We start from the raw sequence: 24,346 nt of genomic DNA on the forward strand, positions 1-24,346 counted from the left end.
ATGGGAAACTTTCGGGATAGCATTTGAAATGTAAATAAAGAAAATAATAATAATAATAATAATAATAATAAAAAGAATCCTATCAAGAGGAATCTGCCCTAGGCATCCTGTCTGCCTCTAGAATGCATGAAGCTTAAACTATGGAATGATAGCTATTATATTTGCATTGAAAGTTGAGGCTAGCCTTCACTTCTGTCTCTGATAGATAAATCCCTATAATCTGGCAAGAAACATGACACATATTTACTTAGCTGGTAGCTTCTGCATTTATATGCTTTGTAAGCCAAAAACCTGTAGATTGAAGCTTTTCATTGGGATTAAAGTAACTCTATTCAACCTTGCCCCTATGTGCAAATACAAGGCTTAATAAAGTTGGCATTCACTGTGGCAGCTCAATTAATCAATAAAAGAATCTTCAGGAAATATCCACGGGAAATAACACTGGTTCACTTATTTCTTGTACTGTTTCAGCACTTCCAGAACCAATGAGGAATGTAGACTCTGGGGTCTGAGCTACCAATATCTGAAGTCACTTCTAAACAGAATAGCATGTGCAAAGTCCTTTTGTTCTTTTCCATGTCAATTGTGAAATGGTACTTTGGTTTAGGCAAAGGTTGTGTCAAGAGTAGAAATAGGGGCTGGAGAGATTGGCTCAGTGGTAAAGAGCACTGACTTATCTTCCAGGGAACCTACATTCAATTCCTGGCACCAATACTTATAACCACTTGTAACTCTAAATCTTAGAGAATCTGATGTTCTATTACGGCTTCCAAACATACTGTATACACATGGTCCAAAAACATACATGAAGCCAGAATACTCATAAACTAAAATAAAAATAAAGATTAAAAATGAAAATGTGTAGATATGGAGAGTACAAGGAGTAGAAGGGCTAAATTCAGGGAGAGTTTTGAGGTACAGATGCAAAATAGCACCATTTCAAACAAATGTGAGGCTTTGTTCTAGCCACCATTCCATTGCTTGGATTTGCATTTTCTACTCACAGAAATGATATTTGTACCACTCTAATATAACTATCATGAGAATTAACTGAAAGAAAAAAATTCCCTTCAACTATAAACATTAGATACTACACAGCAAATTTAGACTAAGGGGAAATCTTTCTCAATACTAATAAGAAAGCCAGGTCCAGTCTCAAGTCTATATTGATTTACTTGGGAAGCTGAGGCATGAAGATCACAAAGTGAAGAATTGTCTAGGCTACCACATGAGTTCCTGTGCAATTAAGCAAGTCCCTGTCTCACAATTAAAGTAGAAAGAATATATTGTAACCCAGTGGTAGAGCATTTCCCTACCTTTCTTGATATCTCAGGTTTAGTCCCAAGACCAATAAAAACAAACCACTAATGAGAAAAGTACTTAAGAAGTCATTGCTTAATCACAGGCTACACTGAAGTAGAATATAAATGCACCTATGTTAGAAACAAGGGCAGTGTCTTGGTTACCCTGTTATATGAAGCAAGTATACTGGGAAATGGTATTGAGGAAGAAGGACATGCCTTCATGTTTTTCTTTCATTAAATTTTTATACTGGAATACACATAGTTTGCTAGGTCTATGTTCAATGTCATAAGAAATGTACCCCAGAAAATGTCAATATAGGATAACTATGGTTAACAAATATGTATGTGTAAAATAGCTATATTTTATTTATTTATTTTTTTCGAGACAGGGTTTCTCTGTATAGCCCTGGCTGTCCTGGAACTCACTTTGTAGATCAGGCTGGCCTCAAACTCAGAAATCCACCTGCCTCTGCCTCTGCCTCCCGAGTGCTGGGATTAAAGGCATGCGCCACCACCGCCCAGCTAGCTATATTTTATTATATCTCATTCTATTCAGAAATGATTGTAGGAAGTAAGGAAAACCACATTCTATTCAGAAATGATTATAGGAAGTAAGGAAAACCACATTTCATGTTTCTAATCTAACAGTATCATTTGGTGAACTTTTATATAGATTTCTATAATACTTATATTTAATGCATAAATTTTATCCTTTGTAAAAATACTAGGAAAAAAATAACTGAAGTGGCAGTTGTGAAAATATTGCAAACCTTTAATTATTTGTCTGCCCTAAAGATATTTCTTTCAATTATATGTCAATAAAAGTAATGGCTACTTATATTGGTATTCCAGACTAGAAAATGTTTTTACTATATTAGTTTAACTTAAGCAAAAACTGTGTTCTCACCTGACCAAGTTCTTCATTAAGGTCTGATGTATTAACCAAGGCTCCTTCATTAATTTCTTCATCAAAAAAGTCTTTATCCCATGAAATAAAGAATGACCCTAAAAATTTCTGCATTTCTACTGTGACATACATGGAGACAGGTATAATGAAGTTGAAGAGAACCATAAATGATAAAAAGTCAGTGAACATTTTCAAAACCTAAAATAAGAGATGGTTCATGTTAATTAGATTCACAGCCTCCTTGGATGAATAAAATATAAAATGGCTTTCTTTTGTTTCAATAATTAACATACTACTAATATAAAGAAACTTCCTAATGACACTATATCATTATATTCGAAAGTATTAGTATTAAAAACATTTTAGAACACTATGAATTGTATCTATATTTTCAGCTTTCTACTTTAATACCTTTTCACCTCATTAAGTCCTAAACTCCTCCCACCCATAGATGGAAACATTCAAAGTTCATATATAGATAGGTTCATATTGAATTAAAATGCCAGAAAGCTCATTACTTTTCAAATCTCTTAACAAAAGAGTCAAAAAACATAGACATATATAAAGTAAAAACAAATTTAAATCAAAAGGTATCATTTTTCTGAGTAGTGTTTCAGTAAAGGGTAGTCTAATCACAAAAGAATTAATACTTCTCACAGCAAATCAATTACCTTAAAAGTTTCCCGTTCCTTTTGAGTCTTTTGGTTATACCATGGTTCATCATTGTATGGGGTACTTTGCCAAACATACTTAAGAGTTGTGCATACGGCAGCTTTGGTCAGTAAGATAAATAAATAAACAATCAAGAAGGCATTAATAGATCTGAAAAACAAGATAGTATGTCTATTTAAACAAAATAGAAATTTAAATTGTTCAATTTTAATCTAGTTTAGTCTTAACTAATCTAAAGCTTCTCCTATGTATGCTATATAATCACAGTCCAATATTTTTATGTAAGAACTTTAATTATCAAGCTGAAGAATCACTGTTTAAGTGACAAAATGAAAAATCTAGCCCTGGACTGTGTATTAATCACTATAATGTTCCCCAAGGCACAATATCTGGCGAGTCAAATACACCTTTACTAAGGTTCCTGTAAAATAACTGGAAATAGATATATCCACGTTTTAGTAACTTCTTAACCTCTATGAAAAGTGTATTGCCTCTCCCTGCCAAGACTAAATATTTCAAACTAAAGGTAGAATAGCAAATGTGAACCCCATTATTTGACAGCATAATTCTGAATAAGACACAATGAATCATATCCATGCCTACAAAGAGAAAAGTATGTCTGGCATGGTGGTGTCTATAAACCCCAGTAACTAGATTTATATTGGCAGGCAGGAGGATTACAACATCAAGCTCATCCTCAGCTTATGTAGCTAGTTTACAATAAAACTGGGCTGCATGAGACACTCCCCACCTCTGTCTCACACACACACACACACACACACACACACACACACACACACACACACACANCACACACACACACACACACACACACACACACACACACACACACACACAGAGGCATGCATATACAACTGTGTGTGTATACACCGATACACAAATATTTAGTTAAAATTGAATCAAATTTTAAAAATTAATTAAAATTTAAAAAAAGAGAAACCTGTGTTAGTGTCACCTTACTTGATCTACCACTCCAATGTCTATCTCAATAATAATGTAGAACTAACATACACTTATCAACTAAAGGACCCCAAATCCAGCAACAAAAGGAAAAGAATTTACACTTTACATAAGTGGTACCATTTAAAAACTATGTAAGCTTACTTAAGTCATGTACTATCTTGGAGACCCTTTCTTCATTTGTATAGATGAAAGAATCTAATATAAATTACTTCATAGGATTATTTAGAGGATTGAATCAAATCAGAAATAAATCAATGAGGACCATTTCAGAAGCAGAAATAGGTGTTCAACATGGTAGCTACTGTTATTGGGGGTTCTGATTTCTGCTATTGCTATTTGGAGTTATTGAAGTAGTAAATATTTCAATCAACAATGACTAAAATAAAATAGTGGTTCATACTAACTTTTCAACAGCAGAACGTTTCTGAGATTTCCCTTGGTAGTTCAAAGCCATTTTGGTTTCCATCCCAGTGTAAACAGCAACTCCTAAAGAATGACAGAATATAAAAAAAAACCTAGTTCTAGGTAAATTTATTAGCCAACATCCTGCATATTTGGTTCTGTGCATTTCTCGGTCTATAATGGTGAGAATTCTAAGTCTTCTTTCTACTCATTGTTGATATTATCAATTATATTAAAATTTAAATAGGATACCATGACATAGTCATGTTAATTTATTATCCTGTAAATTCTCAGCACATATACATAGAGAATAAAAGGCAGGTATCTGCCATGTTCATTTTTAGCATGCATTATTTTTTCTCCATAGATTTTAAGAAACATTTTAACAGCATATGTTTAAAGTTGTTCACCATATATCTTCTTGGTATTTTTAAGTGTGGCTCCTTTCAGCAAAAGATTTTCAGGTCCCAAAGACCTAAATAAAAAAGAAGCACAGTTTATTTATTGTTTATTTTAAACAATGTATAACGTCATCAACACTGGGGACAGATTTTTGTCCTATCATACACCTATCTTTGAGGCGTTCAAATGTATCTATTTCCACCATATGCTTACTCCCCAGGATGAGCAGACTGATCCTTCCTTCCATCTGATGTGACTTGAGGGTACAGCACAGATGGAAGCACAGAACAGGAGTAGCCAGCAACGAGCAAAGGTTTAAAAAAAAAGTACAGAAGGATCAAAAGATTATGATTCATAGATGGCAAAAAAAAGAGCTACAAGAAGTGAAAAATAGAGGATCACAGATAAAAGACTGGGGAGGCAAATGCCAAGCTGCAAAAACACAATGATGTCTTTGTAGTGAATAAAATTGATTTCTGGGGGATTAAGGCAAAGTGAAAAAACGGAGGCAATTAATTACATGACAAAGGAGGAAAGAAGGCACCCTGTTTGTATGCATTGCCTCATAAATGACGAACCTTATATTTTCCTTAGGTCCAAGTAATTCTTCTAGCACTTTTCCACACTATCTAGAGCCTTACTTGCTCTCCCATAAACCACTGTTCTTCAATTTTATTGGCATCCTTGTCAGCCATTATACAACCAGGGAAAATATATGCAATGTCTAGAACAGGTTTGGGAAAGCAGGTACAAAGCTCTGCTCTTTTATCTTTTCTGAATTAAAACTTATGTATATAATCATTACGTTTGTGTGGCTGTACCGTGCCACAGAGTGTGTATGAGTAGCAGTCAGAGGATAATATTTCGCAGTCAGTTCTCTCCTTTCAACTTTAAAGTGGGTTCTGGGGATTTGTGGCAAGTATCAATAATAATCTACCCAATACAGAGAAACCCTACCATGACAACCCTACTAGTCAAAAGGTTACTTAGCTATATTCTTTTCACTATATTTAAAGAAAGGCATTTGACTATTTTAGTGGGTTTAAAAGAGAAATATTCCTCCTTTCAAAAGGATAGATGAAAGGAATATCAAACTAACCTGGCAACAGCCTCAATACTATTACTATAGATACTGATTCGCCCAACAAACCTGTTAAAACAAAACAAGACAACATAATAGCAAGTATAAAATCCAAACATCAGCAATTGGAAATTCATCAGATTAAAAATAATAAAAAATAAAATTCTGAATAAATTGAAAATTCACTGAAAATTCTACTAAGCTTCTGAAAAAAGTCAAAATTATAAATTATATAAAACTTAAATCTAATCTTTAAAATACTATTACAAGTTTTAGGAGTATATGCAAAGATTTTAAATTAACTAAATTCTACTTGGTTATCAATATACACAATACCCCCTATGATACCTTTCTACAAATAATGTAGCTTTTACTTTAGATTCATGTGGAGAAGAATGGTTTTGGTACTATAATACAATTTTCAAAACGAGTAAAGTGTTTTTATGCATATGAATGACAGAGAATGGTAAGAAGCTTTTATTAAACCACAGATTTCTAGATCCTATCCTTAAACTTCTGTGTCAGATTCTTACAATGATACTGGTATGGCTGCTCCCAGGTCCAACTTTTGAGACTTACAAACAATGAACACCTTGAAACTGTTGAGCTTGTATCTATCTGGCTCAACATAGATCTGATACATGTACTTGATATGGCTGGATATAAGATATCATACATTTCTGCAAAATAGGACAAAAAGTTCTAACCCTCCTTAATGAGACTGTAATACTTTGTAATCTGCATTAGTGTTTCCTTTATATAAAAGTTTTTTATTACTACAATATATCATATGGTTTAGATACTTTTAAAATATTTTGATTTTCAAAATATTTTTAGTCTTTGAGAATTTTGTACAATGTATTGCATTTTGATCTTATTTCACCCATGAAACTTCTTCCAGATTCATAACCACATCCCTACCAACACAAATGCTCTCTTTTAAAAAGCTATTTAGTTTTAATAATATAAAATATGTTTATCTCTCTGTGCATTTGTGCATGTGAATGCAAGTGCCCAAGAAGGCCAGAAACATTAGATCCCCTGCAGCTGGAATTATGGGTGGTTAGGCGCAGTCATTAATGTGTGTGTCAGGTAAGCTCTTAACCACTGAGTTATCTCTGTAATACCTCAGTCTAAATACTTTTATATACAAAACATAAAGATCTATTCATTCATTCTATGTTAACTGTGTTGAGTACTGTACTAGATAGATGCTGAAGCTATAATAAACTAAAAAGGCATATTCTTTGACATAGGATAAGGCAATTGACAAATATAGTGATAAGTGAATTGATAAATATAGTACAATTAATTGCTATTAGAATGTTAGAATACATTCTGAAGTCACAATTCAAGGGATTTAGCTTAGGTAAATTAGGATAACCTTGCTTACCATAAATTCTCTTTCATATTTAAGGCACTAAAAATCTGTGGATTTCTCTTATAAATATGTAAGTATATATGTGCATGTGAAACATACATATATTCTCAGGTAGAATAAGCTATCCTTTTTTTGTGATTTCATGGACTTTACATACATCTCTATTATTGTATTATAAGCTTAGCTTTATTAATTAATATCCTTTGCTAATTAAATTCCTTAAAGGTGGAGAAATGTTTGGTTTGGTTTTGGTTTGAGACAGAGTTTCTCTGTGTAATAGTTCTGGCTATTCTGGAACTCATTCTGTAGATCATCTGGCCTCAGACTCACAGAGATTCACCTGCCTCTGCCTCTCAAGTACTGGAACTAAGGCATGCACCACCACTGTCCAGCTGTGGCTCTAGTTCTTAGTGTCAACGTGAACATAAAAAAGAAAAAGAAAGAGGAAACAAAGAATGAAAGGGACGGCAACATTCTCATAATAGGGTATTTTTCTCTACTGCTCCATATCAGAAAAAACAAATTCCAGACATTTGGTCTTCCAGCATGAATTAACATGATGGGTTGCTTACATAGCAGATGTTATGTGCAACAGTGGTATAGAATGAAATTAATTAAAAACTATTACTATATCCTCAGAGGTACCATACCCTAATCAAACTAATGAGTCTTAGATTCTAATGCCAAATTTTTTGACAATGAATATTTATCAGAAACCTACATCCAAGAGCCAGAAGAAAATATAACATTTTATTGCTCTTTGAACTTAATGGCTTATGGTGGACAACAGATAGCCTATTTGCAATCTTCAGTTCATCATACTCACTAACAAGAAAGGATGACATGCCTATTAATTGGACTGTCCCATATTCATTCATTCTCTGTCTCTCTCATGTTGTCTAAGATGCAAAAGGTTTATTTTTGTTTTAATTAACTGTAGATACTCTATTAGTCTAATAGATAAAGCTTGGGGTAACCATCTAAAAATTGATCTAAGTAAAAGAAAAGAAAACAATATGCTTGGGTCCATAATGATTTGTCTTAGGCTGGTAATGAGCAAGGCTAATTTAATTCATCTCCCTTCCTTGGAGTAAGAACAGCTTATAAAAACATACATAAGAGCAAGCTGGTAAATAAGCAGTGGTTATTTCTTTGTTATACTGGTCGGAAAAAGAAGCAGAGACAACAGATTAAGTAAGGTGAAGCAAGGTCTGCTTACTTGTAGAGATCAGGTTGAGGTTGCTCACATTCAATTGTTGCTCGGAGATTATCAATGGATTCAGCTGTACACAGTGCAATGGTATCTCGTACTGCATAATGTGTCTATATGACATCAGAAGATAATCAAATATAAAGTATTTCCTTTTTTATAACTATATACAACTGATTCCAGAAACAGCAATGTTTTACAGTAATAGGGTTCGGCAGAATATTATAAATGTTGATGGATATTGCCCACCAAATAAGTTATAGGATACTATTTTTAAATTACAAACAACTACATAGGTATCTCTGCCTCAAAAGGATTTCAAAGGGAAAAGAAAAACAATTAAAAACTTTCCTTGAAACTGACAATTGAGAGTATTACATTTATAGCATGCATATAATTAACTGAAATCCCCAGGAAGATCTGAAGAAATCATTAATGGTTCCATTACACAAACAGAATTTTTTTACACAAACAATTTAAGTAAAGATTTTGAAACTGTTCAACCTGGGTATATTTTATATAGAAGCAGGAAAAGAATGTCTTATGTTCAATGATTAAGACATTGTGTGTGTGTGTGTGTGTGTGTGTGTGTGTGTGTGTGTGTGTGTGCGCACGCGCATATAATTCTCAAGTGAGGAATACCAAAGGGCAGAGAAGCACTTGAAAAAAATGTTCAACATCCTTAATCATCAGGGAAATGCAAATCAAAACAACCCTGAGATTCCATCTCATACCAGTCAGAATGGCTAAGATCAAAAATTCAGGTGATAGCAGATACTGGTGAGGTTGTGGAGAAAGAGGAGCACTCACTCCTCCATTGCTGGTGGGATTGCAAGCTTGTACAACCACTCTGGAAATCAGTCTGGTGGTTCCTCAGAAAACAGGACATAGTACTACCAGAAGATCCAGCAATACCTCTCCTGAGCATATACCCAGAAGATCTTCCAACTGGTAATAAGGACACATGTTCCACTATGCTCATAGCAGCCTTATTTATAATAGCCAGAAGCAGAAAAGAACCCAGATGTCCCTCAATAGAGGAATGGATACAGAAACTGTGGTACATTTACACAATGGAGTACTACTCAGCTATTAAAAACAATCAATTTATGAAATTCTAAGGGCAAATGGATGTATCTGAAGGATATCATCCTGAGTGAGGTAACCCAACACAAAAGAACTCACTTGATATGCACTCACTGATAAGTGGATATTAGCCCAGAAACTTAGAATACCCAAGATACAATTTGCAAAACACAAGAAAACCAAGCAGAAGGAAGACCAACATGTGGATACTTTGTTCCTACTTAGAATAGGGAACAAAATACCCATGGAAGGTGTTACAGAGACAAAGTTTGGAGCTAAGACGAAAGGATGGACCATCCAGAGACTACCCCACCCAGGGATCCATCCCATAATCAGCCACCAAACCCAGGCACTATTGCACATGCCTATTTATAAACTGTGAGCAAAAGTTAGTGCAGATTCAAGTATTATGTACAAGGGAAAGCTGGTGACACAGTCTTTAGGGATATTAGAGAACTTCTTGCTCTAAATTTAAAACTACTGACTGACTTTAAGCTCTCTGATTTATTACCACTTAATGAATAAAAGAAAACTGAAAATGTCCTTTCTCTACACAGTATTTTCCATGTTAGAGAACCTTTAGGTAGATTTCTGTATTTTATCCTGATAATCCCTAAAATGTAATTCAGTTTTTGAACAGTTGAGACTCCAATAATTTAGTGCCCTGTGTTTGAAACACAGAATCAGTAAACAGTAACAGGCAACATATTTATTTATTTATCCATTTATTTATTTCATTTTAAGTGTATGGGCATTTGGACTATAAATATGTCTGTCCACCACTTTTGTCCCCATTGTCCGTGAAGGTCAGAGAATGGGATCTCCTGGAACTTGAATTACAGATGTTTTATGAGCTACTATGTAGGTTCTAGGAATTGAACCTGGGTCCTCTAAAAGAACAGTCATTGCCCTTAACTATGGAGCTGTTCCTCCAGACCCAGAATTAATCTTTTAAACAAAATTACACAGTTCTTTAAAAGTAAAAGTAGATCAATTAAAAAGTTATAGTACTTGAAGTCATTCTGGTATTTATGTAGTTTTAGCTCCCAAGTATTCTCAACTATAAAGGTCTAGATGTACCTCAGTGGTAGTTCTACTGTGCATGTGTGAACCTAGAGTTCAGTCCTAATTACAATAACAAAAACTAACAAAAAACTAAATAAAATGTTAATTGAATTATATCAATATTAAATTTAAGTGGTGCTACAAAAATTGTAATGGCTCTTGTGTAGGGGATGGATTTCCTCCCAAGCCCCACACAACAGAACCCTATTCTCCCAATTGGGTATTTACTTAGAAGCTAAGATAATTACATAATAGCTGTCTACAAATACAAACCTTACATAAAATGAATTAAGAGACTAAGGAGTGTTAGGAGACAGTACTGTCTTATTAACCATTCTGAAAATAAAACACTCAACAGGTTTAGTCTCCATTACCTTGCAATTCGATTCGCCATCAAGACTGGCTGTAGTGACATAACAGGTTCCATCACTTGTGCAGGATGACAGAAGTATAAGATCACAAGGAAAGGTTTCATCTGCCTGTACTTCTACTACATCACCAACCTAAAACAGCAGAATAAATATTTTAAATTCTAAACAAAGCATTTAGTATACCTAACATTTAAGCTAAAATGTTATTAATAGATATTTATGGATCTGAGGCTTTGAGAGTATCTAAGCATCCTATACCACAGATAAAACTATTATTGGGCACTCAGAATCTTCTTTAAGGTCATAAGGCCTTAGTATGCATTCAAAGTATCTTAGGACTCTTGTTCAATAAATATCCTGACATCCGCATGTTCTGTTCTCTGCTATTTCTGGCACTGACATATAATAAAACAATTACCATTGCCATTTCAAGAATAAAACAAGAAAACCTATAGGTTTCTAATTAGGTACTTCAAGACAGAACCCTCCACATTTTCATTTTGAACCACATACATGTCAGCATTATTTTGTCTGCAGTTGTGATTATTATGTTCCTTCTACTGTTCAGAAAACCTCAGGTAATATAATATGGGAGTGGCAGACTTTTCAATATGTTAGCTTTCCAATAATTCATCTATTAAGAAGACTCACTTTATGTAACAATAAAATCTCATATTAGCTAGAAGAATCACTTTATAGAGCAATAACAATCACTTATCAGCAAGTATGCTAACCCCAAGAAGAGGAAAAACTTGAGAGATGAAACCTTGAACCATTCAATGATGCAGAGAACAAAGCCTGAGTACATGTCTCAGCTTTGTGACTAAATGATATGACCTTAGGTAAGTCTTAGATGATTACCACGACTGCAGAAGATGCATGTTTGAAATGATACAAGTAAAACATTAAGTAATGTGCCTGCCTTGCCCTTTTGGAGTTCCATCTTCTTTTGGCCCCACACCTCTACCTGTAATATTGGATTAGCACTCTGTTCCTCATCCTAGAGCTCTGTCTGCCTCCAGTGAGGCCTGCTCTAACCCAAGATACACAGGTGAGACACCCACACTTAAATAGCCCCCAGCCCCCACCAAGAACACAAGCTGGGAAGCTCTGAGCTCTGCCCGGCCGTATCAGAGCTCCATCTTCCTTCTGGCCCTCACCTGCACCTGCAATAGAGGATCAGCATGCCCATCTCCAGCCACAGCTCTCTTGCCTCTCCAGAGGCCCTCAGCTATCTGGGACAACCAGTCCCCGAGGCTTATTACTCTCAATGACTACCAGGACAGCCAATATCAGAAACAACCAAATAGCAAAATGTTAGTGCAATATGGCACCATCTCCTACTACAGAAACCAACGGATATTGCAACACACCTGAAGAGCAAGGCTGACCTTCAATCTCATCCCATGAAGAAGATAGAGGCCCTTAAAGAAGATATAAATAAATATCTTAAAGAAACAGGAGGGCTGGTGAGATGGCTCAGTGGGTAAGAGCACCCGACTGCTCTTCCGAAGGTCCGGAGTTCAAATCCCAGCAACCACATGGTGGCTCATAACCATCTGTAACAAGACCTGACACCCTCTTCTGGAGTGTCTGAAGACAGCTGTGTGTGTAATTACATATAATAATCAATAAATAAAGCTTTTTTAAAAAAAAAAAAAAGAAAGAAACAGGAAAACCACAATCAACCAGGTAGAAACCCTTAAAGAGGAAACAAATCCCTTAAAGACATAGAGGAAAATGCAATCAAACAGGTGAAGTAAATGAAGAAAACAGTCCAAGACAAAAATGGAAATAGAAGCAAGAAAGAAACACAAGTGGAAGCAATCCTGGAAATGGGAAACATAGGAAAGAGAACAGGAACTACAGACACAAGCATCACCAACAGACTACAAGAGATAGGAGACAGAATCTCAGGTATAGAAGATAGCATACAACAAGTTGATACCATGGTCAAAGAAAATATCAAATGTAAGAAGTTCCTAACTCAAGACATCAAGGACATTTGGGACACTATAAAAAGACCAAACGTAAGACTGATAGGAATAGAAGAGGGTAAAGATTCCAAGTTCAAAGTGCCAGAAAATAATCTTCAATAAAATCATAGAAGAAAACTTCCCTAAACTGAAGAGGTCCCTAAAACATTCAAGAAGCCTACAGAATACCAAATAGAATAGACCAGAAAAAAATGTATCCCACCAAATAATAATTGAAACACTAAATGTTCAGAAGAAATAATATGAAAAGCCATAAGAGAAAAAGACCAAGTAACATAAAAAAAAGACCTATCAGAATTATACTTGATTTCTAAATAGAGACTCTAAAAGCCAGAAGACCTTGACCAGCTGTCTTGAAGACCCTAAGATGCCAGCCCAGACTACTATACCCAGTAAAACTCTCAATCACCATAGATGGAGAAGCCAAAATATTCCATAACTAAATGAATTTTAAACAATCTTTCTATTAATCCAGCTTAACAGAGGATACTACAAGGAAACCTCCAACACAAGGAGGTAACTCTACCCAGGGAAACACAAGAAATTAATAATCTTACAGCAAAACCAAAAGAGGACACACACAGTACCACATTCAACAATAAAAACAGGAGCTAACAATCATTGATCATTAATATCTCTCAACATCAGTTGACTCAATTCACCAATAAAAAGACACAGGCTAAGAGAATGGAGGCAAACCCAGAATCCATCATTCTGATGCACACGAGGAAGACAGCTCGGCAACAAAGATAGACACTATATCAGAATAAAGTGCTAAAAAAAAAAAAAAGATTTTCCAAGCAAACAGATGCAAGAAACAAGCTGGGGTAGCCATTCTAATAACCAATAAAATAGACTCTCAATTAAAAGTTATCAAGACATAGGGAAGGACACTTCATACTCATCAAAGGAAAACTCCACCAAGAGGTAGTGTCAATTCTGAAGATCTATGCCCCAAATGCAAGGGCATCTACCCACATTCATAAGTTCAAATCACATGTTGAGCCACACATAATAGTGGGGACTTCAACACACCATTCTCACCAAGGAACAGGTCACTGAAACAGAAAACAAACACAGAAACAATGAAACCAACAGATCTTATGAATCAAATGGATCCAGCAGTTATCTACAGAACCTTTTACCCCAAAACAAAAAGAATACACCTTCTTCTTAGCATCTCATGGATCCTTCTCCAAAATTAACCATATAATCAGGCACAAAGTAAGCCTCAACAGTGCCTCCATAAAGTTAGAAAGTTCTCATACCAGCAATTTAAACATACACCAAAAATCTCTAGAAGAAAAAACAAAGCAAGCATACCAAAGAGGAATAGAATGCAGGAAATAATCAAAATCAGGGCTGAAATCAATCTGTTAGAAACACAGAAAAAAATTACAAAGAATCAATGAAACAAAGAGCTATTTCTTTGAGAAAACCAACAAGATTGGAAAAACTCTTAGTCAAACTAACTAAATGGCACAGAGATAGTATCCAAATTAACAAAATAAAAAATGAACAGGGAAACACAACAAAAATCGAGGAAATTAAAAAAAAAAATCATCAGATCTTACTACAAAACCCTACACTCCACAAAACTGGAAAATATTAACATAATAGATGCATTTCTACAGACACCACTTGACAAAGTTAAATAAAGATCAGGTAAATTAAACAGTCCTATAATTCCCAAGGAAATATAAGCAGTTAATTAAAATCCTCTCAGTACCCACCCCAAAAGCCCCAGAGCCAGATGGTTTTAGTACAGAATTCTACCAGACCCTCAAAGAAGAGCTAATACCAATACTTCTCAAACTATTCCACATAACAGAAACAGAAAGAATACTACCTAATTCATTCCATGAGGCCATAGTCACCCTGATACCTAAACCATACAAAGATTCAAGAAACAAAGAGTGCTTCAGACCAATTTTGCTTATGAACCTTACTGCAAAAACAATAAAATTCTCACAAGCTACATCCAAGTAAACATCAAAAATATCATTCATCATGATCAAGTAGGCTTCATGCCAGGGAAGCTAGGATGGTTCAATAAAGGAAAGTCCATCAATATAATCCACGATATAAAAAAAGTGAAAGAAAAAAATCACATGATATCCCACTAGATACTGAAAAAGCCTTTGACAAAACCCAACACCCCTCCATGTTAAAACTCTTGGAGAGATCAAGGATTCAAGGCATATACCTAAACATAATAAAAACAATATATAGCAAGCCAATAGCCAACATTAAGTTAAATGGAGAACAACACAAATCAATCCCACTAAAATCAGGGAAAAGACTAGGCTGCCCACTCTCTCCTATCTATTCAATATAATACTTGAAATTCTAGCTAGAGCAATAAGACAATAAAAGGAGATCAAGAGGATACACATTGAAAAGAAAGAAGCCAAAGTATTTCTATGATAAAAATGACAGCATACATAAGCAACCAACAAAATTCTACCAGAGAGGTCCTTTAGCTGAGCAGCAGCTTCAGTAAAGTAACTGGATATAAAACTAACTCAGAGAAATCAGTAGCCCTCCTTTATAAAAATGATAAATGGGCCAAGAAAGAAATTTGGGAAAACAATAATCTTTACAATAGCCACAAATAATATAAAACATCTTGTTGTAACTCTAATCAAGTAAGTGAAAGATCTGTATGGCAAGAACATCAAGTTCTTGAAGAAATAAATTGAAGAAGATATCAGAAAAAGGAGAATTTTACCCATGCTCATTGATAGGTAGGATTAACATAGTGAAAATGATCATCTTACTAAAAGCAATCTACAGATATAATCCAACTCCCATCAAAAGTGCCAACAAAATTTTTTATAGACCTTAAAGCAATTCTCCATTTCATATGGAAAAACAAAAAAACCTGGGACAACCATAACAATCATGAACAATAAAAGAACCTCTGGAGTAATCATCATCCCAGACCTCAAACTTTACCAAGCAATAGTGATAAAAACTGTATGGTACTGATACAGAGATGGGCAGGTAGATCAAGAGAATCAAATCAAATACTCAGAAATAAACCTACACAACTGTTAACGCTTGATTTTTGGTAAAGAAGCCAAAAGAATACAATGGAAAAAAGACAGCATATTCAACAAATGGTGCTGCTCTCAATGGGTGTCTACATGTAGAAAAATGAAAATAGATCCATATTTATCATCTTGCATAAAGCTCACGTTCAAGTGGATCAAGGACTCCAACATAAAAACCAGATACACTACATATCAGGGAAGAGAAAGTGGAAAAGAGCCTTGAATGCATTGGTACAAGATACAATTTCCTGAACAGATTATCAGTAGCTCAAGGTCTAATAGCAACAATTGATAAATGGGACCTCATGAAACTGCAAAGCTTCTGTAAGGCAAAGGACACTGTCAATAAGACAAAACAGCAGCCTACAGACTGAGAAAGGATCTTCACCAATCCTACAACTGACAGAGGGCTAATACCCAACATTTATGAAGAACTTAAGAAGTTAGATACCAACAACCCAAATAACCCAATTAAAAACAGGGTACAGAAACTTAGAAAACCCAAGATACAATTTGCAAACTCAAGAAGAAGGAAGACCAAAGTGTGGATACTTCGTTCCTTCTTACAATGGGGAACAAAATACCCATGGAAGGAGTTACAGAGACAAAGTTCAGAGCTGAGACAGAAGGAAGGACCATCCAGAGACTGCCCCACCCGGGGATCCATCCCATATACAACCACCAAACCCAGACACTATTGCATTTGCCAGCAAGATTTTGCTGACAGGACACTGATATAGCTATCTCTTGTGAGGCTATGCCAGTGCCTGGCAAACACAGAAGTGGATGCTCACAGTCATCTAGTGGATGGAACATAGGGCCCCTAAGGAAGGAGCTAGAAAAAGTACTGAAGACAGATTTTTAGGGAAAGTAAAATTATCAGGCATACAATGTCATATATTTGTCAAACCTCATAGAATTCAAAGCACTAAAAGTGAACTCCAATATAAACTAAACTTTATGTGCCAAGGGAGGTTTACTGAGGCTCATAATAGAAAAAGATTCTTGTGGGACAGAACACTGGCTTTACAGCTATACTTTCTGTTAAACTTTGCTGTGAACACAAAACTGTTGTGAACAGCAAAGCTTACTGCTTTAAAAACACCTATTAGCAAAGAAAAATGTTTGATATGGTCAAATATAAATGTCATTTTATAGAGATCTTATTTGGTAGAAGTAAACTGCTTAATTTGAATAGAATATAAATACCACCATGGTTTAAAAATATAAAGAGTACACTCTCTATACAAAAACACTTTTATGGTTCATTAAAAATTACCATAAGGATAAAAATATTTACGCAGGCATATACCCAAAAGAACTGAAAACTGATATTCAAACAAAAACCTTGTCCTTCAATGTTCAGAGCAGCAGTATGGATAGCAGCCCCAAACAGAAACATTAGCTAGTGAATAAAAAAAAGTGATATACAAATAGAATATATTATCATCTAGCCATCAAAACAATGAATTATTGACATGTACTACAACACAAAGAGCTCTAAAATATTCTGAAAGATGGCAAAACAATTCAGGCACTTATTATAAAATTCATGTAAAATATTAAAACTATAAATTCATTGAGAATGAAAAGGTTTATGTTCACAGGACTTGGGTTGAAGAAATAATTCACAATGAGTAAGGTATTTCCTTTTCAAGTGATGTAAATAGTGATGGTGGTTATATAGCAGTGTAAATGTAAATAAACGATACTGACTTGTATACTTGCTTTCTTTTGTGAAGAGACAGGCTTGAGATAGAGTTTCTCTGTGAAGCCTTGGCTATCCTAGAATGCATTATGTAGACCAAACTCACAGAGATACTCTTGCCTCCCACGTACTGGGATTAAAGGCATAAGCCACTACCACCCTAATTTATATACTTTTCAGTGTACATTTTTACTATGCGTGACTTTTTGCAGTTATCCTGAGTGGGAGGCTAGGAGGATATCTTGATTCTGAACCACAGAACTCATGTCAGGAGAAAACTGACTCCAAAAAGTTGTCTTCTGAACTACACACATGCCATTACACACACACACACGCACGCACACACACACACACACACACACACACACACACAAAGAAGAGTAGTTTTAAAAAAGAGTGATCCCGTAAAGTAGTACCTTGATTTTTTCACTTTCTTTTCTCACTCGTTTTGCATTTTCAATAATATAAACAGTACTTTTGTTAACTTCATTATCAGCTCTGTGTCTAAGCCAATCTTCATATCCCTATAATAAGAAAAATTATTAAGTTTATAGTGTTAATTTCAACATAGAATGCTACAGATACATTGATGCACATATTATTAGAAAATTTAAGGCACACTTTATAAACACATTCCTTAGGTAAATAGCTTTATTGTATTATAAGGTTCCTTAATTTTTCAGATATATATTATAGATAACATAGGCATTACAGCCGTAACATTCTTCATTGTGAAAAATCTACGATTTATGCTTATAATGCTCTAATGAATGCCTGTTTGTCTTTTATATGTATCTAAAAAAAATAAACATTATAATTACTTCTACTTTGTTAAAAATGTATTCATTATTATTTTATGTATTGGTGTTTTGCCTTCATGTACACCTGTGTACCATATCTGTGCAGTGCCTGGGAAGGAAGCAAGAAAAGAGTGTCTGATCTCCTGGAACTGGAGTTGCAGATGGTTGTGAGCTAGCACATGGGTGCTGGGACTTGGTCCTCTGCAAGAGCACAGTGCTATGAACCACTGACAGCTCTCCAGCAGCTCTTTCTTTTAATTTGAAAATATAAATGTTCTGACTTTTTACTTTCGAATAAACCTAATCACTTAGAAATGCAATTCTTCTCATGCAGAAAGTAGGAAATTTTGAAAATGTTTTGCCAGAGAATTTACATATTATAGAGACAACAATTAAAATTCTCCACTAACTTATTTAAAGGAAATAGAAATTGGTGACATTTTAGAATTGAAAAATAATCATAGAGATATTTAATGGTTTATTTTCCTTTGGGCTTTTCATGTGGAATAGATTTAAGCTAAAAGAGCTAAGGAAACATGATGTTCATTTGAACATGACCTCCTCCTTTTTATATCCAATGTTTTCCCCCTCATTGTAATAAAAATCTGTGCCTTTTCAAATATCTGCTTGAACAATCTCTTGATCAACTTTTCTCCCTGTCCTTTTTTTTGTCCTCATTCCTATTCTGTCCCTCTTCATGAATGTACTAGGCATTTTATAGGGTACATTCTCTGATGCTTAAGAAGAAAGGAAAGATATAACACGACCTAGTATTGGGAGTAAAAGGAATCAGTAAGAAAGCCCTTTGAAAGCCATGCATGCTATTTTTGGAACTAAAAATTTATTATAATAAGGAAAATAATCTTATTAGCCAAAGGGAAAGAACATTCCAAGTCTTTATTTAGCAATGAAATACATGATATTTGTAAAATTCCTACTAGACAAGAGATAGGATCAGAAAACCCCAGGAGGAATGGTAACCTTGTTCGTTCAATTTACAAGTTTCCTTAAGGTACTACCTAAAAATGTGTTTGCAAATAAGCAGATCCTGTGGTCTGTCCCTATATATAGGAAATGCACCCCTCATTTAAGGTTTTCTATTGAAATTTTCAATTTTATTTGGATAATTTTAAGGGTATTAACACACATAATGGTCAAAATACTTCAAAGACAATCATCATCATCTGTGAGAATTTACCAACTCTGACAAGAGAGGCCCCTTGGTCTTGCAAACTTTATATGCCCTAGAACAGGGGAATGCCAGGGCCAAGAAGTGGGAGTGGGTGGGAGGGGAGCAAGGGACAGGAGGAGGGTATGGGGAACTTTCAGGATAGCATTTGAAATGTAAATGAAGAAAATATCTAATAAAAAATATAGATAGTCTTCCCTACCTATTATTACCCTGCTCGATAGTAGTAGTAATAAGTTCAAGTTATTTGTGTTCTTTCTAAAAACATTTTATTGAGTCCTTGTGAGTTTCATATAACTTACTCCAGATCCACTCATCTCTCTGCCCCCTTATATCTACCCTCTGCCCTTGCAATCTCTCCCCAAACTAAAAACAACCCCCCCCAAACACACACACCAAAGCATAGAAGGCATCTCACTGTGGAAACTGCAGTATATTACACTGTGGAAACTGCAGTATATCACACTGTGGAAACTGTAGTATATCACAATGTGTCCCATAGTTTAGCCTTCTGTCTACACATCTTCATTTGCAAATGTTCACTGCAGTGAGTCATTGTTCTGCTTCGAGATCTCTGGCTTCTGTAACGCCATCAATACTGGATCTTCATTGGGATTCCTCTTGGTTATCCTGTTGTTGACCTGCATCATGGATTTCCTGAAGCTTTGGATCAGCAGGACTGGCCCTTTCATACGTCTCAAATGTTTATAGATGATATAGACTTAGGGGTTGGCCAGCTCAGTGCCCTGGACCTGAACCTGGGTGGTAACTGAGGTGGTCAGTGTACCAGCTCTCCCTTATCCACACCACCAGGGTAAGCTCTCTAGCACTGCTCCAGCTAGGCCACCCAATGCTGCCACCTGCAGGAGGCAGGATCACCTCTCTTGCTCTCATGCCCTCTGGAGCTGGCTAACTGGCATGCACTACTCCAGAGTCAGCTTCAATGTGCTGCACAGTCAAGGTTTGGGGCCCACTCTCCCAGTGCTGCAGTCTAGCACTGCAAGACTAGCCCTCCCACTCTCACGGCCTCAGGGCCAGCTAGCTCTCCCCAATACTAGAGGTGTGTGGTAGGAAGAGCCTCGCCCCTACACCCATGCCATCTCATGACAGAAAATTAGAGGGCCAACTCTCCTGCACTCTTGCCTTCAGGGCCAGCTTACCCGAATCAGTCAATCCGTCTGTCTGTCTGTCCGTCCATCCATCCATCCCCCACCCACCTGCTTGCATGTATGTCTGTGTGAGAGTACCAGGTCCCACCATCCATCCATCCATCCATTCATCCATCCATCCATCCATCCATCCATCCACTTGCATGTATGTCTGTGTGAGAGTGCCAGATCCCCTAGAACTAGACTTATAAACAGTTGTGAGCTGCCATGTAAGTTCTAAGAATTGAACCCTGGGAAGAGCATCCAGTGTTCTTAACAGCTGAGCCATTTCTCTAGCCCCAAGTATTTGTGTTAAATTCTGTGCTATAGACAATAACAATTAAAATTCACTGGAGTAGGAAATGTTAAGAATAAACGTAAATACTCCACTTCCTGTTTCTCTTCTGAGCTCAACTTTCTACTTGTCCTTTCTATTATGTTTATCTCTCTCTTACACACACATACACAGACACACACACACAGACATACACACACACATGAGGAAAAGAGTAAGTATGTTAAAGATGTTATCAGCTTAATTTAATAGGTTTTCGACAGGAATCAAATATAAACTAAAACTATCAAAATACTGTCCACAGTATATAAATATGAAAAAGAATATTTACAAGAAAATTCAAATTAGCTTTCACTAAAGGACAGGCATAGTTTATGTGAGAAATTTACCTGCTTGATTGCTGTAACAGTTATAACGAAGAAAAGTGGAAGTCCACTGGTAACTGGGCTGGTTGGTGTGTCTACTGTGACCTAGGTAGAGAAATTAAATTGAAAATAAAATTAGCTATTAACTCATGTTTAGATTTTACATGCTGCAAATATTTTAGACAAAATATATTCTACTAGTGAGATGAATATTAATTTTAATTATAATAAAACAGTTTAAGAAAATTCAGCACTAGCTTTGACCCAGCTTAGATGATCCCATTTTCAGCAATGTTCACGTTGATTTACCAGCTAATATCTGAGAAGCATTCTGTAAGCCCCTGTACTGTACATCCAGCCTCTAGAGATCTTGACTAATGAAGAAAGAAAGAAGCCCTTGCCCTCCCATAGCTGAAAGCTTACAAGGGAAATAAGACATTAAAACTAGCATACAGATGCTAAGATCTGTGGGGCAGTTAGGAGTTAACTAGCTCAAAGGAACTTTTTCAGGTACAATGAACAATGTACATAAAGTTTCTCTTCTAGAAGGGAAAGTGACAAGTGCTCAAGGAAATAAAGAAAAATAGTGCTAAAAAAAGTGTGGTGTGAGATAGGCTGGAGAGGTAGGCATGAGTTAAACCATACAGAGAAAGCTGTTGGCTGTTGACTATTCATTCCCATTGGGAATCTTTGAAGATTTTACACAGAGAATGATAACATGAAAATTCATTCTCAATGCTGTATGAAGGACAGACTAAAAAAGAGTAAAGATGGAGGCTAGGAGTCTACCTGGGAGGCTATTGCCCTGAGACAAGTGAAAGATGCAACAGGGTAGAAGAAATGTGGAAAGAAATACTGAAGATATTCAGAAAGAAAAAAATGGTACGATTGGTAAGTAATGAGCTGTAACTATGGATAGTAGATGTCTTGCAAGTGCTTGGTTAACATGCTTTGGTGAATGCTGTTTTTACTAAAATAAGAAAAATGGAAGGAGAACTAGATTTGGGGTGGGATTTTTGCTACAATCTGCCTTTCCATTACACTAGCATCTCAGACATCCAGCCAGACCTATCCCTGACACACAGAGGCATGCACAGAAGGCTTTTACAAGGCCTTTACACTGGGGTGCTTGCCTTGCATTCTCTGCCACAGAAACCTCTTCAAAACTCAGTTCAGCTATCATGCACTTTTGAAGCCCTAAGTTCTTCTTCAGTTAAAAATTATTTTAACTTTAATGGCATAGTTTTAGTAGTTTGCTGACTCTTTCATGGCTTTTACTACATTAAGTGAAAATATAACTTTGTTATAAATTCCTTAAGGGTAGAGAAAAGCAGTATTTTGATCATATTTTGTTTTGGGAATTAGTGCACAATTCACAATAGGAAGTCAGCATATATTTGTTCAAATGAATTTAATTAAATACACTGTTTACTATACTGAATTACTCATGCAAACAGATTCTTTATTGTAGTTTATGTTTCTAAGACACTTGACCATGGATATAAGAGTTCATTCCTAAACACCTCATTTACTACTGAAATGGACTCTCCTTAATTCTTTGGAAGGAAATTCCAAAGTGTATACTATAAAAGAGGTAAGAATCAAAAGTATTATTTAAAAAGAAACTTAAAAAAATCTTTCTACTGGAATTGACTTGTTCCAAACTGGTTTTAAAGAGCAGGCATAAATTAAATTATCATACCATTTAGAAAGCCTCAGAATATTCAAACAAAAACACTCAACATCAACAAAGCATTTGAGCAATTTCATAGTCATTTTTCTGCTTCATTTAAAAAGATGACAGGTATCATTACAGTTACTATTTTATGAATGAATGAAAAAAATGTAAAACCTATGCAGCTCAAAATATAGGCTATGATTCAAAATGACTAAAATTTAAAATACAAAACAGTAGAAGGAACACTGAGAAGCAGATTGAGTTAGTAGACTTTCAAATCTCAAGCAAGTAGCTGAATGAGGCACAGAGAAAGGAGGACTCAGAAAGAAAAGCAAGGTGTCGAAATAAACTAAACCTGTTTAACAAAATAAAACTCAAACTATTTTCAATTTTGATATGTACTACATCATTAAGCTGTTATACAATGTATACTCTAATACCAGATATTAAATCTAAAAATTAAAGTAACAATAAAATCTCAACAAGTTTTAAAATACAACTTTAGAAAACTTTAACATTACAATATTTGAAGTGCAATTGTATTTCTAATTAAAAATAAGCAAATATATTTTAAGTCATAGGATAATTAAAGAAGATAAATTGCTTGAAAGAACCGAATTTCTCCATGTTAAAGTAGCCGTTCATGGGGTTCTTACCTGTACAAGGAAAATGATGAGAAAATAAAAATTCGCAATTCTTCTAAACTGTTCAAACAAATTCTTAGGGAGGAAATTCCAAAGTGTATACTATAAAAAAGATATGAATAAAAAGCAGTATTAAAAAAGAAACTTAAAAAAAATCTTAGTACCATATAAAGTGGTATTTAGTATATTCAACAATTGAAAACACAGTAACATATTACATTGGCATATATTCATTATATATTTATATAGTATAGATAATTTACATATATATTTAGAGATAGAGAAATTTTTTTCAGAAATGAAGCTTCATTGAGAATTTCATTAGGCATCTTAGTCCTATATTTTAATTTTCCAACCCAATCTAAAACAGATTCCGTGCCATATGCTCTCATATCATTATGTATGTATATATATATATATATATATATATATATACACACATATTGATAGCAATCATTATTAGACAAAATATTACATATTAGCCTTTTTCTGAAAACACTATAAGACTTTTATCAATAGAGGAATGGATACAGAAAATGTGGTACATTTACACAATGGAGTACTACTCAGCTATTAAAAACAATGAATTTATGAAATTCTT

The 24,346-nt window shown here is 35.1% G+C and overlaps 1 protein-coding gene across 5 annotated transcripts in view; it reads right to left on the reverse strand.

Annotated features, from left to right (window-relative positions):
• Atp11c (ATPase phospholipid transporting 11C) overlaps positions 1-24,346 on the reverse strand; it is a 179,947-nt gene that overhangs the window by 67,095 nt on the left and 88,506 nt on the right. For all 5 annotated transcript variants that reach the window (XM_021187669.2, XM_021187667.1, XM_029534090.1 and 2 more), the window contains 10 exons: positions 23,758-23,847; positions 21,448-21,528; positions 18,043-18,150; positions 10,869-10,997; positions 8,353-8,456; positions 5,771-5,821; positions 4,680-4,744; positions 4,272-4,353; positions 2,883-3,033; positions 2,212-2,409 (listed from right to left, as the gene is read on the reverse strand). In XM_021187669.2, coding sequence (XP_021043328.1) covers positions 2,212-2,409; positions 2,883-3,033; positions 4,272-4,353; positions 4,680-4,744; positions 5,771-5,821; positions 8,353-8,456; positions 10,869-10,997; positions 18,043-18,150; positions 21,448-21,528; positions 23,758-23,847 — 1,059 coding nt within the window. The remainder of the gene's footprint in view (positions 1-2,211; positions 2,410-2,882; positions 3,034-4,271; positions 4,354-4,679; positions 4,745-5,770; positions 5,822-8,352; positions 8,457-10,868; positions 10,998-18,042; positions 18,151-21,447; positions 21,529-23,757; positions 23,848-24,346) is intronic.

This window comes from Mus pahari, chromosome X (genome assembly GCF_900095145.1).
Source record: "Mus pahari chromosome X, PAHARI_EIJ_v1.1, whole genome shotgun sequence".
NCBI classification, from domain to species: Eukaryota; Metazoa; Chordata; class Mammalia; order Rodentia; family Muridae; genus Mus; species Mus pahari.